Source organism: Salmo trutta, chromosome 13 (genome assembly GCF_901001165.1).
Source record: "Salmo trutta chromosome 13, fSalTru1.1, whole genome shotgun sequence".
Taxonomy (NCBI): domain Eukaryota; kingdom Metazoa; phylum Chordata; class Actinopteri; order Salmoniformes; family Salmonidae; genus Salmo; species Salmo trutta.
The window spans coordinates 64,634,249-64,650,829 of record NC_042969.1 but is presented as its reverse complement, the minus strand read 5'-3'; the positions used below and the strand labels follow the sequence as shown (position 1 = coordinate 64,650,829).

The 16,581-nt window shown below is 42.2% G+C and overlaps 1 protein-coding gene across 2 annotated transcripts; it reads left to right on the top strand.

The window, feature by feature from the left end:
- Positions 1-1,576: 1,576 nt before the first annotated feature.
- On the top strand, positions 1,577-15,927 carry LOC115206319 (uncharacterized). Of its 2 annotated transcripts, none has more exons than XM_029773119.1 (15): positions 1,577-1,724; positions 4,568-4,897; positions 5,097-5,405; positions 6,415-6,708; positions 6,840-6,996; positions 10,150-10,319; positions 10,929-10,958; positions 11,420-11,583; positions 11,707-11,866; positions 12,058-12,339; positions 12,855-13,017; positions 13,774-13,934; positions 14,132-14,207; positions 15,443-15,476; positions 15,655-15,927. In XM_029773119.1, exons 1-15 carry the CDS (start codon positions 1,658-1,660, stop codon positions 15,823-15,825), a joined length of 2,568 nt encoding a protein of 855 aa, XP_029628979.1. In that variant the 5' UTR covers positions 1,577-1,657; the 3' UTR covers positions 15,826-15,927. The 2 variants fall into 2 exon arrangements, with proteins under 2 accessions (XP_029628979.1, XP_029628978.1); XM_029773118.1 differs by having other exon boundaries at positions 10,671-10,958.
- Positions 15,928-16,581: the final 654 nt, after the last annotated feature.

The following is a 16,581-nucleotide window of genomic DNA, read 5'->3' as shown; positions in this document are numbered from 1 at the left end:
ATGAGTCAAAATGTCGTTACAAACAAACCACAAACTATCTGATGACTCAACAGCTTTTTTAGTCAAGTCATTTCACTTAGTGTCATTGCCAATAGATCACTATGATGTACTGTAACACTAGTACCAAAGGTGAGTACAAGGTTATCAGCTTTGACAGGAAACACATTTACTAAGGGGGTGATCGTGTAGTCCTCAATGCAAAAAAGAACCATACTACTAAAGATCTGATGGAATGTTAGTGAAATTAACAAACCCTGCAATACTCATCCATCTGTAGCAGCCTCTAAGATACTGTACTAGCTTACATTACATAGTGGCTGACAGATGACCACATGTTTACAAATTCAAGGGAGTCAAGCCTTTGTATATTTTGCTTTTCTGGGCTCATCAGACCTCAGAATGATTCTGGAAAACCGGTGTAACATTAAAGTTAGCTAAAGGAGACACTGAGGAAAAAGGCTGTTGAATTTGAGGAGGATTCCTAGTTGGCCTATTGTGTAAAGGGGCTCCCGAGTGGCGCAGCGGTCTAAGGCACTGCATCTCAGTGCAAGAGGCGTCACTACAGTCCCTGGTTTAAATCCAGGCTGAATCACATCCAGCTATGATTGGGAGTCCCATAAGGTGGCGCACAATGGTCCAGTGTTGGTCGGGGTAGGTCGTCATTGTAAATAAGAATGTGTTCTTAACTGACTTGCCTAGTTAAATAAAGGGTAAAATAAGTAAAGAGGGTCTTGCTTCATGCACATTCTGCTACATGATTCACATACTCTGGTAGACCGTTGTTCCTGAGGTACAGCAGCACAGCTTTTGTAAAACATACTGTAGCCAGCTGGAGAACTGAAGAGTCTTTTTTATGCGCATAGTATTGCTACACATTTGTTTCCCATTGTGATTTTCCCGGCAGGGCATTTCTAATGACAAATTATATTTAGTAAATTGCCAAGTCTGGCTAAAAGGAAAACACAGCCATGAAGTGAATTAGTGGGAAATATTGTCTTGTAAAACAATGCCTTTGTGAGGGATTTCCAGAGCAGCAGGCGAGAAACAGTGAGTTGACTTCAATGTAGACAGGCTGTGTCTCTCTCTGTCTCTTAGGACTCCTGAAGGGATGAGCTGGGCTGGAGGATGCATGGCATCATCGCGGGCAACAAGGACATTTGTTATACAGTATGAGGTGACTGAGGAGATGAACAGACATATCCTGCAGTATGACATTCAGCTGCTACTACTAGGAAGTGAAAATGCTGGTTTTCTACTAAGTGAGATGTGAAATAACAACTAATCCATAGAAGAAGCAGTTCTGTTCAAACAGATTTGTGCACATAATAACATTTAGGGCAAAGTGGTTCTAAACAACATAGCCTACACTGTGTGTGTGTGGTGTGTGTGTTTGTAAAAACAGCTCTGCTCAGAAGTTTGGAGCACACACCCTCTACAGCTGACTGACAGCTTCTCTTGAACACACACACACACACACACACACACACACACACACACACACACACACACACACACACACACACACACACACACACACACACACACACACACACACACACACACACACACACACACACACACACACACACACATTTAAATACCCTCATAGGAAGACTTGCTGTAGTCAAATTGAATCATCACTCTCAGTGATACCACCATGAGACGCTCAGGGCTGTTGATTTTGGGCTTTGTCCTAAATGTGTCTCACTGCTTGGACATGCTGGGTAAGTCTGAGGAGTTATAATCCATCTGTGAGTGTACAGTTCTGTTTATGGGTTAAGTTTACTAGACCTTAAAGACTTGTTTAACCTGTGGCATTTTACACCGAACAGAGGTGCAATAGTTTTCCTGCCTGATTAGTCTAAATATAAAGGCTTACAAGCAATACACCCAAGAGCAGAAATATTCTGAATGCATTTTAACTATAGCATTATCAACACACTAAAAGGATGGAGTCGATTCATTTTATTTTAAACAACAGTTTATTGCTGACATATGTTTATATTACAATATTGGCTGTTAGTCTGCAATTATTGTCCAATGGTGTCAGCTATTAAAACCATTTTGGTTGCTTTATAACCTTTTCAGTTCCATTCATGACCTTCAGTGATACCATTAATAGTATTGCAATGGCTCCACTAAGTGTACCACTGTGTTTAGGGGATATCCCTGTGGTGTTAGTCAACTCTATTTTATGTTAGTCATAAAAACCTCACAGTTTGATCTGTTTGAACTTAACTGAGGAACCTCTTCAGAGTGTATTTTCAATCGGCAGATGAATGAGTGCCTCTGAGTAATAAATAGGTCTGTAGGTTAGAACCACTACACTGACAGTATGACTTTCCATCCCCGGATCTCTCCACTAACACGTCATCATACAATTCATTAGTTACGTCACCGCACTGATCTATTTGTTTGACCAAAAGCAGTTCTTTGTCAATATAAGTTTACATTTTCAGTTGTCTTGCTACCCTCTGAACATTGAATCATCTGCAAACATCCATGTACGTAAACACCTGCTGTTGGGTAGAAGCCAAGATGAAACCGCAGCAGAGTCATGTGACTATACTACGATATACTGGCCCTATATGGTACTTGGGTAGCCTACATTTGTTTACATCCCTGTTAGTGAGCATTTCTCCTTTGCCAAGATAATCCATCCACCTGACAGGTGTGGCATGTCAAGAAGCTGATTAAACAGCATGGTCATTACACAGGTGCACCTTTTGCTGGGCACTAAAATGTGCCGTTTTGCCACACAACACAATGCCACAGATGTCTCAAGTTTTTGAGGGAGAATGCAATTGGCATGCTGACTGCAGGAATGTCCACCAGAACTGTTGCCAGAGAATTGAATGTTAATTTCTCTACCATAAGCCACAAGGGATCGTCTGTTGGGGGTTGGTGTTGCGGAGTATTTCTGTCTGTAATAAAGCCCTTTTGTGGGGAAAAACTCATTCTGATTGGCTGGGCTTGGCTTCACAGTGGGTGGGCCTGGCTCCCAAGTGGAGGGGCCTATGCCCTCCCAGGCCCAGTCATGTGAAATCCATAGATTAGGGTCTATTTCATGTATCTCAATTGACTGATTTCCTTATATGAACTGTAACTCAGTAAAATCTTTGAAATTGTTGCATATTGTGTTTATATTTTTGTTCATTAAGCAACCTAACTTTAAACAGAGATAGTTGTCAGTGTCTTAGGGCCACAGAAAAAGTGCTAGTGGACATTATTGTGTATTTCAGGCTGTGTGTTTATTTGCAGTGCATCCTTTAAGTGTGCCTCAGTTATGCACATTTTTTAATGCCTTTTCCATTTTTATGAACCATAAACCCACAAGACAAGATATACTTGTGTGACAAATGAATAAGTGAGCATTTTAGGATATTCTCAACGTTCTGATTGTTTCCATGTGTTGTGATATACAACCCACCACTTCTTGCTGTTCTCTGAATTGATTTGGTCAGAGTATTTATAGTTGGAGACATAAGTGTGGTCCTCATCAAAGTGTTCCAACAGCAGTATTTTATAGGATAGGTGATGTGAAGTGTTAGACTGGGTATCCATTGAGTGTTCCCCATGACCCAATGTACTCAGCTGTCATCATTCGGCACTTAAGGTTCCATTTGACTCCCATTTTCACTGGCTAATAGATCAACTGTGTCCTTAAGTGTTCCATAACAGAGAGACCAGAGAGAGGAGACTGAGTTGGTATGCATTGGACTCTGCGTACTATCATCCTCCCAACACTCAAAACTGTCAGGCTGCTTTATTATATGTCCCCTTCACTGAAACATCCCCTAATCATGGCCGATGTCTTAAGAGACAGACTGTAGCTCCGTTCTTTAACAAAATGGAGTCTTCCATTAAATCTCCACAGGTGGGATCAGTCCCGGCTGCATTTGTTAAGTGTCACAATCAATGTGCACAGTTCAGTCCTCGTCTTTAGCCTTGGATCAACAGATAACCCATGTTAGTCTAGAGAGATAAGTCTCATCACTTAGTGCATATTACTTTTTACTTATCAGCACTGCAGCATCTCTATCTTCTGCATTCCACAAAGTGATTGTTTCCATTGACAGTCATTATGTTCTCTGCCCCATATACAAGGGTGGCATCCCAAATGGCACCCTATTCACTATAGTGCAGTACTTTTGACCAGGGCCCATAGGGAATAGGGTGCTATTTGGGACACAAGCAGCTGCTTCATCCAGTCTCACCAAGAGACAATGGGATGGACACACACAGACAGGGAACCCTTTTTATAGAAATCACACCAACAGACATCCACCATCTCACTGCCCCTCCTTCTCAACAGAAATCACATTTGCTGTTGGTTGTTTTTAGCAACGTATATGGAATATCTCATCAATTAATCAAAGTGCATCCCACTGAGATATGAGTGATTGTGAGTGACTAAGACTGTGTCCCAAATGGTGCACTACTTTTGACCAGGGCCCATAGAGCTATGGTTAAAAGTAGTGTACTAGGGAATATGGTGCCCCATTGGGACACATCATGACAGAATTACTAATCATTTATGCATATCACAATGTTTTTGTTCTCACAGATATGGAGGAGGACATGGAGATTGACCGTAACGTCATTGGGATCCTTGGAGAGGACATCTTCCTCCGCTGTCAGTACCTGGGACAGAATGACATCACAGACGCCTCATGGAAACGCCCAGACTCTAGAATGAAGAGATCGATGAAGAAATTAACAGGCTACAAGAACAACAAGGCTTTCAGCAAAGACCCAGACTTCTCCGCCCCAGCCTCTCCCACCAATCTGACTGTCAAGATGAGGGTGTCTACTCTGGAGGCCCAGGGGGAGTACACATGTGTGTTTGCCACTGATGAAGAGGAGATCACTAACAGCATGTTTCTCACTGTCCTGGGTAAGCTTGATTGAAGAATATGGCCCAATTTGAATACTGCATCCTTCCTTTTTCCCTGACATTATCATTGCCTGTTGTATCCTTACCTTACTGTACCTTCAAGGTCATAGCAAAGACAGAATCATACAGACATCCATTGCATAACTGTTTCTTGTACCAGCATCATCCCCGTCATGTGTTTGAATTTTTTGTTTTGAAGCTCGACCTGATATCCACACAGTGGTGACAGAGGACACAGACAACGCTACCCACTACCAGTCAGTCACATGCTCAGCTACCAATGGTAAACCTATGGCTCTGATTCGCTGGGAGATCAACAGCAGTCCTCCTACTGACAACTCCTCTGTGGAGATGAGGAACACCAGTTATACCAATGGCACTGCCACTATGACCAGCATCCTCCGCTTCCCTACCCACCTACAGGACCAGGACAGGGTGACCTGTGTGGTCCAGCACCCAACCCTGCCTGACCCCACCACACATGTCACAGTGGGGGTGGAGACCTTCAGTAAGCCTGCCAGCTCATGTACACAAGGACTGCATCCTAAATGACACCCTATTCCCTTTATAGAGCACTGCTTTTGACCAGGAAGAGGGACAAGATTTGGGATGCATCCTTGATGTGTATGTTTGTGTGTACAGTACTTGGCATTTCTTACTTTCGTGGGCAAGGATTTAGTTTGGGAAGAGGTTAATTCTGACATGACCTGTGATGCTAAGAATCAATGTCTGAGAATGATCTGTAGATATTGGATTATGCTGGGGCTGGCACCACCCTGAGCTCACTGGCACAGATGTTTACTTTCCTTTCCCCAGCCTGTTGTTCCACATGGTCACCTCCCCACTCCCCCACATGTACCAGGTATTGTGTGTTTCCTGTACAGTCCTCGCAATCAGCTGTGGCACGACAGAGACAGATCATACACCATCATCATATTCTCATCATATTTCGATATCCCTCCCTACCACATTAGGAGACACGTTTTGATATACAGCCTGTATCCATATGTCAAAGAGGATCATATGACAGAAATATCCTCCCTTATCCATATGTGGTAGTATCAAACAAAGCCTTTGATAATCGGCAATAGAGTGATGCCTTTCAATATCAGCAGTCAGTTTGTATTGAGATGTGTGAAATAGGGTGCTTCCCAAATGGCACCTTATTCCCTATATAGTGTACTACTTTTAACCAGAGTCCTATAGGAAATATGGTGCCATTTGGGATGTAGGCATAGTCCTGTAGTTCCAGCCCCACCAGCAGATCTGCTCTCAGCTGCGGCCTGTTGAACAGATGGAACAGGTGAGAAGAGTCAGCACTCTCCTCCTAAACCCAACCGGCAGCCCTGTTATGCCCTGTGTTTATCTTTCATACGTCTATCCTTTCACTTCAGCCTTCTCAAAAATCTAAACCACAGCCCTAGAGGCCCAGACATTAGATTTAGGACTCACTGTTGTTATACTGATGGACCATTCCCACCTGCTCATGTAAAATTAGTATTTCTCTCTGCCTGCAGTGGCTCCCAATGTGACCATTGAGACATACCTGGTTCTAGAGGACGGAGAGGAGTTCTGGGTGGTCACCTGTGGTGCTGCTGGAGGACGACCCCGAGCTGACATCACCCTGGTGCTGCCCAATCAGGAGACCAGTTCCATGCTACAGAAGGAGGTTGTCATGGATGCAGCAGACACATTGGTCAGGTCATACCGCTTCCCAGCTGAGCTTCATGAAGGGGAAAACATCACCTGCCTGTTTGACCACCCCAAATTTCCACACAGAGAGCTACGGACCACCACTTTGCCGGCATTCTGTGAGTACTGATCACAAGTCATAACTGAGGATTTGGAGCCAAAAGTATGGTCTTCGGAGACTGCTTTTCATTTACTCTACTTAATAACAGATTCTGTGTTGGATATTCTGTTTTCACTTCCTATTGTGTAGATCTGTCTGCTGTTCGGCTGCTGAACCCAGGGTTGGCAGACAGCAGCAACAAGCGCCAGGCTGTAGAGTCAGTGGTGCTGGTGGAAGGACAGGGCAACATCACCATCGAGCTAGAGGTCGTTGGGGATGTACCACGTTACAGTATCGTATGCACCAAGTAAGAATACCTGTACTACTATCATAATACAGACAAGATCTCTGTTGATCTCTCTTGATTGTTAACTTCAGTTCATCTCAGATAAAGGACAACATTAACATGTTGTGATAATCTTATCAATCAGCAAACAGTTTCAAAAAACAAAGTTTGCTGTCCCATTTTGCCTTATAGCAATTTAATTCATTTCTGCTATTGTTGCTATACTACTATTTGCATCATTAACACAGGTGTTAACATCACATACATATCGTGTTAGGCAGCTGTGGTGAGAGGTTTGGTTGAAAACCACAGGCACTAGACACACATCCTGGAGATTTTTTTTTTAGAAGCATCCAGCTGCAGATTTTGCGTGCTGACACCGCATGGGCGACAAACCTCAAAGCACATGCGTCGCATATGGTATTTTTGCGTTTTATGCGCACGTGCAACCTGTAATTGAAACATTTGTTGGTAACGTGCTACGAACATACCAGTTGGCGCACTAGCTCCGATCCGTCTGGGCATTATGTTCAGGGGCAAAAATCTGATATCAACTTTGGAGGGGACAATTACATGAAATTTTCTCATTCCTGAGGGGGACACCAAAAGTAGTGCTGTAACACATAGCCTACATTGTAATATGGTAAATGTATATTGAGGAACCAAAGAAATAAGGTGTTTGCCGTACTCCTAACTACCGGTACCCAAAACTACACAACTAATCACAACAGCAATACCATTGCCTTTAACAAATCTTAGTTCAGTCACCAGTTTAAGTTGAGAGTGGGGGTATCCATGGCATTTTCCAATTATGTTCCTATTTTACAAGTAAAAAAAATTGAGAACCTTTCATAATGTTGCCAAACAAAGACTCAACAAACTTACCTGAGACTCCCTGTCTCTGCCAGTCTGTCCCTGCATATCTGTCCCCAACTCTGCTGTCTGTGTGCCATCTGTTGCATGCTCTGCCTAATGACATCATTGTGAAACATTTCCATTAGAATTTCATTTCTTTCTTATGAACATTTTATCAACTAGTCTGAGATATTAGGCTACTAGGGTTCTTACTTTGCGTTTTGGTGTACTGAAAAATACTCTGATGTCCGTCATTTATTTTTCTGCCATTTTTCTACCTGGCTGGTTGGCTACACACACACACAGTGTGTAGGTTATTTACAGTAGGAGATGGGCTTCTATCATCTTATCTTTTCTCATTCTATTTGGGCTTCGATCTAAAAGGTAGCTAGCAAATGTGAAACGGATTAAAATGACAAGAGTTGACAGCTGTATGAGTTCACCATTTACACAACATATGCTGCAACCTTTTGTAATTGTAATAGTTTGTTTCATATTGGCTGGCTTCCAACAATAGCTGAATTTGCAAAGCTAGCGAGCACCAATTCAGTTTCAGTAGTGTTTGCTATAATCTTTGCTACCCGGGTTAAATAAAGGTGAAATAAAATATATAAATAAAAGTTCCCTTGCGATAATTTAGCTTTTGCAACGAGACCATTAAATATATTTAAGACAATGGTAGAAGAGAGTGTAGTTCTGTTCAGTTTGGACTCCAGTTTATCGCTAACCTTATCACAGGGACTTTGAAGCACTAACTTACATCATCTGCTTGCTGATCTTGGAATAAATTGACGATAGCAAAGATTCCATCTTTGACGAGGCCACATAAATGGAATAGGTACTAGCTAGCTTAATAGTTAATATTTGCGCGCTAGCTCTGCATATTCAGCTAGTGTGTGTGCGCGATTGACTGGATTAACCTCACGTCAGTTACGTTCATTGAGTGCCTTTCAGACAGTGGATACGACCCCTCTTTTACCTTGCCAACTAAGGAACTGGCAGTGGATCAAACCATTGTGAGGCAAAGGGTGGGGGGATCGCAATCTTTTGAAACTTAAAAACGCGCTATTAAGTGTCTATAATCAGCACAATTGCTTTCATTGCGTATTATTCATATTATTTAAATTACATAGTTATGTTTCAGTGATATATTGGGGTGGACAAATCATATTTTTCCCCCCCGGGATTTCCGCCCCTGATTATGTTAATTAACCACTGTTGCTTGTGTAGCTAGCTAGCACACACTAGCTAGCTGGCACACACTAGTTAGCTGGCACAGACTAGCTAGCTAGTACAACACTAGCTAGCTAGATAGTACATGCTTATTCTAGTACACACTAGCTAGCTAGCTAGTACACAATAGGTAGTACCGATCTTATAATTGTAAATGTAATTTCACCACCTGTGCTGTTGGTGGCGGTAACGCACCATCCTGTCTGAGCTATATGTCGCAGTATAGCAACAATAGTATATGTCTCACAGCATCTGTGGCGTGAGAAGATATCTGCTGCAGCCAGACCAATTTTTTTTAATCAACTTTGAATAGCAATCACCAAGTTGGTGACATTATTCCTGGATCTAACTATGCAAGGAGAAAAGCTCTTAGAGGTGCTGCTCTTTTTTAATTTAACTAGGCATGTCAGTTAATAACAAATTCTTATTTACAATGACGGCCTACCAGGGAACAGTGGGTTAACTTTTTTTTTTACCTTGTCAGCTCAGGGATTTGATCCAGCAACCTTTCGGGTACTGGCCCAACGCTCTAACCACGGCTACCTGCCTCCTTTGGAGAGTGCACACTGCCCACAAAATGAGGTGGAAACTGAGCTGCACTTCCTAACCTCCTGCCAAATGTATGACCATATTAGAAACACATATTTCCCTCAGACTACACAGACCCAAAAATAATTCGAAAACAAACCCCATTTTGATAAACTTCCATATCTATTGCGTGAAATACCACAGTGTGCCATCACAGCAGCAATATTTGTGACCTGAAAAGGTCAACCAGTGAAGAACAAACACCATTGTAAATACAACCTATATTTATGTGTATTTATTTTCCCTTTTGTACTTTAACTATTTACACATCGTGGCAACATTGTATAAAGGCATAATATGACATTTGAAATGTCTCTATTCCTTTGGAACTTTTGTGAGTGTAATGTTTACTGTTAATTTGTTATTGTATATTTCACTTTTGCTTATCTATTTCACTTGCTTTGGCATTGTAAACATATGTTTCCCATGCCAATAAAGCCCTTTGAATTGAATTGAGTGTTTAACTGTAACAGTGTCTGGTCTTGTGTTGTCTCCTAGAGAAGAGCAGTCTCTCCCTGAGGGTGTGGAGGTGATTGGCAGTGTTCTAACCCTGCAGGGTCCTGTGGAGCTCCACCATGCAGGGCTGTATGAGTGTGAGGCCTCCTACTACAGCCACAGGGCATCTGTACTGCTGGACATTGCCGTTAACCCACAAGTCAAGCAGTCCGGTACGAGCAGAGCCTTATCTACATATCATAGGTGGCGTCCCAAATAGCACCCTATTCCTGATATAGTGCACTATAGTGACAACGGGCCCTGGTAAAATGTTTTGGATGTAGACTACATATCATATCATTTGGGATGCAGATTACATCATTTGACAACTGGTAGCCGTATCTGGCAGTCTGTAATTTGTAGCGAGCCAGCATTATGTTAATACAAGTGACTTCTATCATAAGTTGTATTTTTTAAATGTAAGAAATATTGTTAGTATAAATCAGAATGTTTATTTTCCTGCACACTGTAAAGTTAAGTGATTAGCATGTTTATTGCCTTCTCTCCTCCTCTCTGTGTGCTAGTGACTGTTCCTCCCAGCATAAGGATTGATGTTCAGGATAGACTGGGTGACAGGTTCATTGAGTGCCTGGCTGCAGACTCTGTCCCTGTTGCCAATGTGTCCTGGGTTCTACCTGAGGGTGTGTCTGGGCCCTCCTGGTCCAGTCTCACATCCCATAATGGAACCTACTCTGTCAGCAGTGTGTTAGTCCTGCCTGCCTGCTCAGCCCAGGAGCTCAGTATGGAGTGTGTGATAGATCATTCTGTGTTTGTGTTGCCAGAAAGAAGACAGATAACTCTCCATGTGTGTGGTATGTTCAACAAATCATCAATTAAAACACCATCAATTAAAGCTCTAGTGTTAAAATTTAACATTTACATTGAGAACATGTATCTCTGTTATTTTATTTACATTGAGAACATGTATCCTATATCTCTATTTTATTTACATTGAGAACATGTATCCTATATCTCTGTTATTTTATTTACATTGAGAACATGTATCCTATATCTCTGTTATTTTATTTACATTGAGAACATGTATCCTATATCGCTGTTATTTTATTTACATTGAGAACATGTATCCTGTATCTCTGTTATTTTATTTACATTGAGAACATGTATCCTATATCTCTGTTATTTTATTTACATTGAGAACATGTATCCTATATCTCTGTTATTTTATTTACATTGAGAACATGTATCCTATATCTCTGTTATTTTATTTACATTGAGAACATGTATCCTATATCGCTGTTCTATCTACATGCAGCTCCTCCTAACATCACCATCCAGTCCAGCTCTGAGTGGGAGGAAGACGTAGCATACACACTGGTGCAGTGCACTGTGGACAGTGTTGGACCTGCTGCCACTATCTCCTGGAGTGTTGGAGACAGTGACAATAGTACCAGTCAGCTTAAAGAGGGGCAGGAGCAGGTAAAGGGAAAGAACAAATGAAAGGGTGATTTGAACCAAAAATAGATACAGCAAAAATGAAGAAAAAAACCCAGCAATCATTTGGATATAATTTGCAAATTCTATCATATGTTTCGCTTGCAGGTTCAGGGGCAGCCTGAGCACCATGCCAATGGCTCTGTGACGGTCTGTAGTGTGTTGAGGCTCCCCACTTCCATATTCTCTGGTCAGAATGTCACCTGTGTGGTGGATCAGCTGGGTCTTGAGAGGCCAGAGAGAAGAGGGATACTGCTGCGTGGACTGGGTAAATGACTTTATGACTTGTAGCATCCATGTTTCTCCACAATACATTATGTGCATCCCCAATAACACACTATTCCCCCTATTGGCCCTGGTCAAAAGTAATGCACTATAAAGGGAATAGGGTGTCATTTAGAGACGTATCCATTGTATCCAACCACCACACAATGTCACTCCCTCCCTCCCTTCCCTCAGAGTCCCCTGTGATGCGTGTTTTTGTTGCGAGGCAGAGCAGATCTCTGTGGCTGGCTGTGTGTGAGTACAGAGGGGACGGGATCAGAGCACACCTCTCCTGGGTTCTACCTGACAACACCACAGGCCACATCTTCTTCCGCTCTGGGTATGAAGGTGTGAGAGTGCTAACCAACCTCACCTATGAGTTCCCACTTGCCCTCCACGAGGGACAGGACCTGATTTGCCTCATTCAAAATCACCATGGACTTAAGGAGCGGAGGACAGTCCATGTCCCCAGATACTGTAAGTGTAATAGAGAATAAATACAAACAGAAATGATTCCTTTTTTATATAAAGCACCCAGCACCACAAAAGACTTGTTATACTACACATACATTCTGTACACTGTTAGAAAAAAGGGTTCCTGAAGGGTTCTTCAGTTGTCCCAGTAGGAGAAGCCTTTTTGGTTCCAGGAAGAACTCTCTTTGGTTTCTCTGTAGAAAGGTTTGTTCATGGAACCCAAAAGGGTTTTTACCTGGAACCAAAATGGTTTTACCTGGAACAAATAAGGGTTCTTCAAATGGTTCTCCTATAGGGGCAGTCGAAGAACCCTCTTAGGTTCTAGATAGCACCTTTTTTTCTAAGAGTGTACTGACAGTTCTGTCATGACATTCATAGACATACAGTACTTGCCAGGCATGCCATGCTCCATCATCCCAGTCAACAGTCAAATACAACTACCTGTCTATTGACTGTATGTATTTAGGGAGTGGTTTGTTTTTTGCCCCCTGTTGACCACTTCCCCTTCCCCTTCTTAGACATCTCATCTGTCAGAGTACTGAACCAAACCACTCCCCTGTACAAACCTTATGGAGATGAGTTCGTTATACACCGAATGTCCCTAAAGGAGAATTTCCAAAACCAGAGGATCCTGCTCAAAGTCTATGGCAGTGTACCAACTTACAACCTCACCTGTCACAGGTAATACTCTTTGCTAGACTCTCTTTTACTACTGTATTCCTTTCCTTCAGCTTCTGAGCTGTGGAGGCTGAGTGAGCACTACAGTAGGATGGAAGACAGAGTAGGGTAATATTACCACTACACAGGGCCGGTAATTTGTACAAACATTGTTTTCGTCGAGATGGAAGTTCTCATATGTATTGTTTTATGAGAGCTTTTAACTAGACAATCAAATAAGCGCAGTGTCGTAAAGCTGCCATTATGCCTTATTAAGATACTATCAGGACTTCTGTGCTGTGGGGCCTGGAGAAGGTTTTCCTGACTGGCAGGCCATGTGGTCAGTGGTTCTAAAGAACACCTTTTATCAGGGACAATGAGTGACTCATAAACCTGACACTCTCCTGTCCTCCCATACACAGGCTCATAAATTGTGTTTGGAGTTATTCTGTCAAGCTATTCTGTGTAAAGCTGTGTTCGTATCTGCTAAGGTGGATGATACAGTTACTTATTTATACACCTAAGTAGATATACAAATTACAACGTCTCATTAGATTTATGCCACTCAATGTCAACTATAGCAGTGGTTTTGTATTACTTTTTTGTCTGTTTTCCACATATTTTGGAAGGTATCAAAAAGTGTTGTGATAGCAGTTTCCCCCCTCACTTGCTTATCTTATTCTCTCTTCATGACTGTCTTCTTTGCCACTTAGCTGATAAACAGATCAAAGAAACGTGTGTACTATGTAATGACCTTCTGTGTCCTGCTGCGTGTTGAAGAAATGATGGCTCATTGGTCCAGATGGATGGCGGAGCTCTGTTGTTCCAATCAAAGGTCACGGAGCAGGATGCGGGCCTCTACACCTGCCACGCCTCTTTCTACCACCATAAGGCCTCAGTCCTCATTCAAGTGGAGGTCACCAGTGAAAATCAACAGCTCAGTGAGTGTACACTCACCTTATCTTGCATCAGTGATACAACAAAATGTAAGATATGTCAATGGTTTCTGGTGAACATCCCAAAATGATTGGCATATTATTACATATCATTGGCATTAACTTCCATTTACAACAGGTGTTCCATTCCATTTACTTCCATTTTGTGTTACCTGATGTCTTTCCCCTGTGTGTTTGTGCAGTGATGGTCTTCATCGTCTGCTTCTCCTCGGCTGCGGCCATCACGATCCTCCTCATCGTCACTTTGTGTGTTTTCTGGTGAGTCGACCAGCAGGTTGGCAGGTGACAAACAGGAAACCAGGTCTGTGCGTCTGATGGTTACTACAGCTAGGCATGACAAAAGTAGCAGAGAGCTATTCAAAAAACAGGATGCTCTGTGGCTGGAGCAGACAGGTACATCAGCCACCACAACTCTGCCAGACAACTCACACAGTCTGCTTCTCTCTGTTTCTGTGGTAAAGACAGATTTATTTTCCATCTAATGTTATCATAGGGCAACTATAGAGCTGTACTCTGAGTTACTACTCTGGAAGTAAGGTAAGCTATACAAAAACTTCACAGCTGAAGAATTGTAATTCAATCCCAGTTGCAATGCTTGGAATAAAATAAATGCATAAAGCAGTTGTCTCTTGTTGCTGTCGTTGGATCTGATCAGATAATAAGACAGGTGTCTCACTACCACAATGTTTGGATACACTTTGAGATCCTAAATGTCTTTAAAAGCATCTGATCCACAAATCCACTAATGGTCAATGAAAACTCTCCCACAGGGCTCTGGTCAAAAGTAGTGCACTGTGTAGGGAATAGGGTGCCGTTTAGGATGTAGACTAACTTCCTCTTTGTCATGACTCGTGTGAGAAGGGATGGTAAATATATAGACACAGACACACTGACTGCACTTCAGGCTGATTCATTGTGTCTTTGGTCAGTACATTTGGTCAAGGTGCCATTGGTGCGATGAGCATCACTGTCCCATTATCCCTGGTTCCTGTGGGAAGATCCCGTCAGGCTAATTTGGAAAGGTCAGTCAGTCGGACAGCATACGCAAGAGAAAACATGACGCCCCAGGGGAATAGCTATTCCGAGATTTGCGTCACCCACGGGTCACCAGCACTAGCAACACTTTTTGAAAAGAGCAGGTCTTCATTGGCCTGGTTGGTGTCATGGGGATCATGAGAGATGAGAGTAACTGCTTCTGACATCAGAGAGATCAAGGATGATGTTTTGGGTCACCATCATTCTACTTATATATTCACGTAGCATAATGCATTCACAGTTCACACACTCAGTGGATCAGTGGAAGTATTTTCACTCATACAACAGCGTCTCCAAGGGGTGCAGTTGGGCCATGTAGGTACATTTGGCCATGCAACTTTCTTAGTGAGGATGATACCCAACTGTATAAAAACAACAGAAGAATTAGACAATATTTGAAATACTGTCTGTCACTGTAACTCAAATGACAATTAATTGTTTTAATTGTTTTTTTGCAGCAAAATAAATGGAGGAGACCGCCCAGCATCTAAGGTCAGTCTTTCTTAGATTTTTTCTCTAACTGTTGAGCTCTCAAAAAAACATTATGCACGCTTTGAATTCTTGAGAATGGTCCTCTTGCCTTCATTCATCTATTCCTATAGCTTCTATCTATAGGTCTTTATTCAACATTTGATATGCTTTGTCCCCTTGTCTCCTATCTTCTCTGAAGTCCTGTAAGAAGCGAGAGTCGCTGGCGCCCCTGACCTCTCTGACCCAGGACCTGTGCTCTCCAGAGTTGAGGAAGGGGAAGGCAGCAGTGACAGTACCAGGAGGAGGAGGCCAGGAGTACAACCAGCTGCTCAGCTACTCTATTGTCATTGATGCCAGATCCACTGTGTAAATAACAGGGTGCATCCCCTACTGCCACCCTATTCCCTGTATAGAGCACTACTTGTGCACAATATAGACTGGTTTATTTAATTTGGTAGGTAAAAAAAAAAAACATACTCAGTAAATGCATTTTAAAAAACTTGACGAGGATATCACAAAAGTCAGAGACTTATTTCCATTGAGGTCCCTAAATTCCATGGTGCAAAAACATTACAACATCACATACAGTTGAAGTCAGAAGTGTACATACACCTTAGCCAAATACATTTAAACTCAGTTTTTCACAATTCCTGACATTTAATCCTAGTAAAAATTCCCTGTCTTAGGTCAGTTAGGATCACCACTTTATTTTAAGAATGTGAAATGTCAGAATAATAGTAGAGAGAATGATTTATTTCAGCTTTTATTTCTTTCATAACATTCCCAATGGGTCAGAAGTTTACATACACTCAATTAGTATTTGGTAGCGTTGCCTTTAAATTGTTTAACTTGGGGCAAACTTTTTGGGTAGCCTTCCACAAGCACAATAAGTTGTGTGAATTTTGGCCCATTCATCCTGACAGAGCTGGTGTAACTGAGTCAGGTTTGTAGGCCTCCTTGCTCGCACATGCTTTTTCAGTTCTGCCAACAAATTTTCTATAGGATTGAGGTCAGGGCTTTGTGATGGCCACTCCAATACCTTGACTTTGTTGTCCTTAAGCCATTTTGCCACAATTTGGAAGTATGCTTGGGGTCATTGTCCATTTGGAAGACCCATTTGCGACCA

Excerpts from the sequence above, each read along its gene's own strand:
- LOC115206319 (XM_029773118.1), top strand. The coding sequence starts at position 1,658 with ATGAGACGCTCAGGGCTGTTGATTTTGGGCTTTGTCCTAAATGTGTCT. Across the intron at positions 12,340-12,854 it reads AGTCCATGTCCCCAGATACT|ACATCTCATCTGTCAGAGTA; the intron begins GTAAGTGTAATA and ends TCCCCTTCTTAG. Across the intron at positions 13,018-13,773 it reads TACAACCTCACCTGTCACAG|AAATGATGGCTCATTGGTCC; the intron begins GTAATACTCTTT and ends TGCGTGTTGAAG.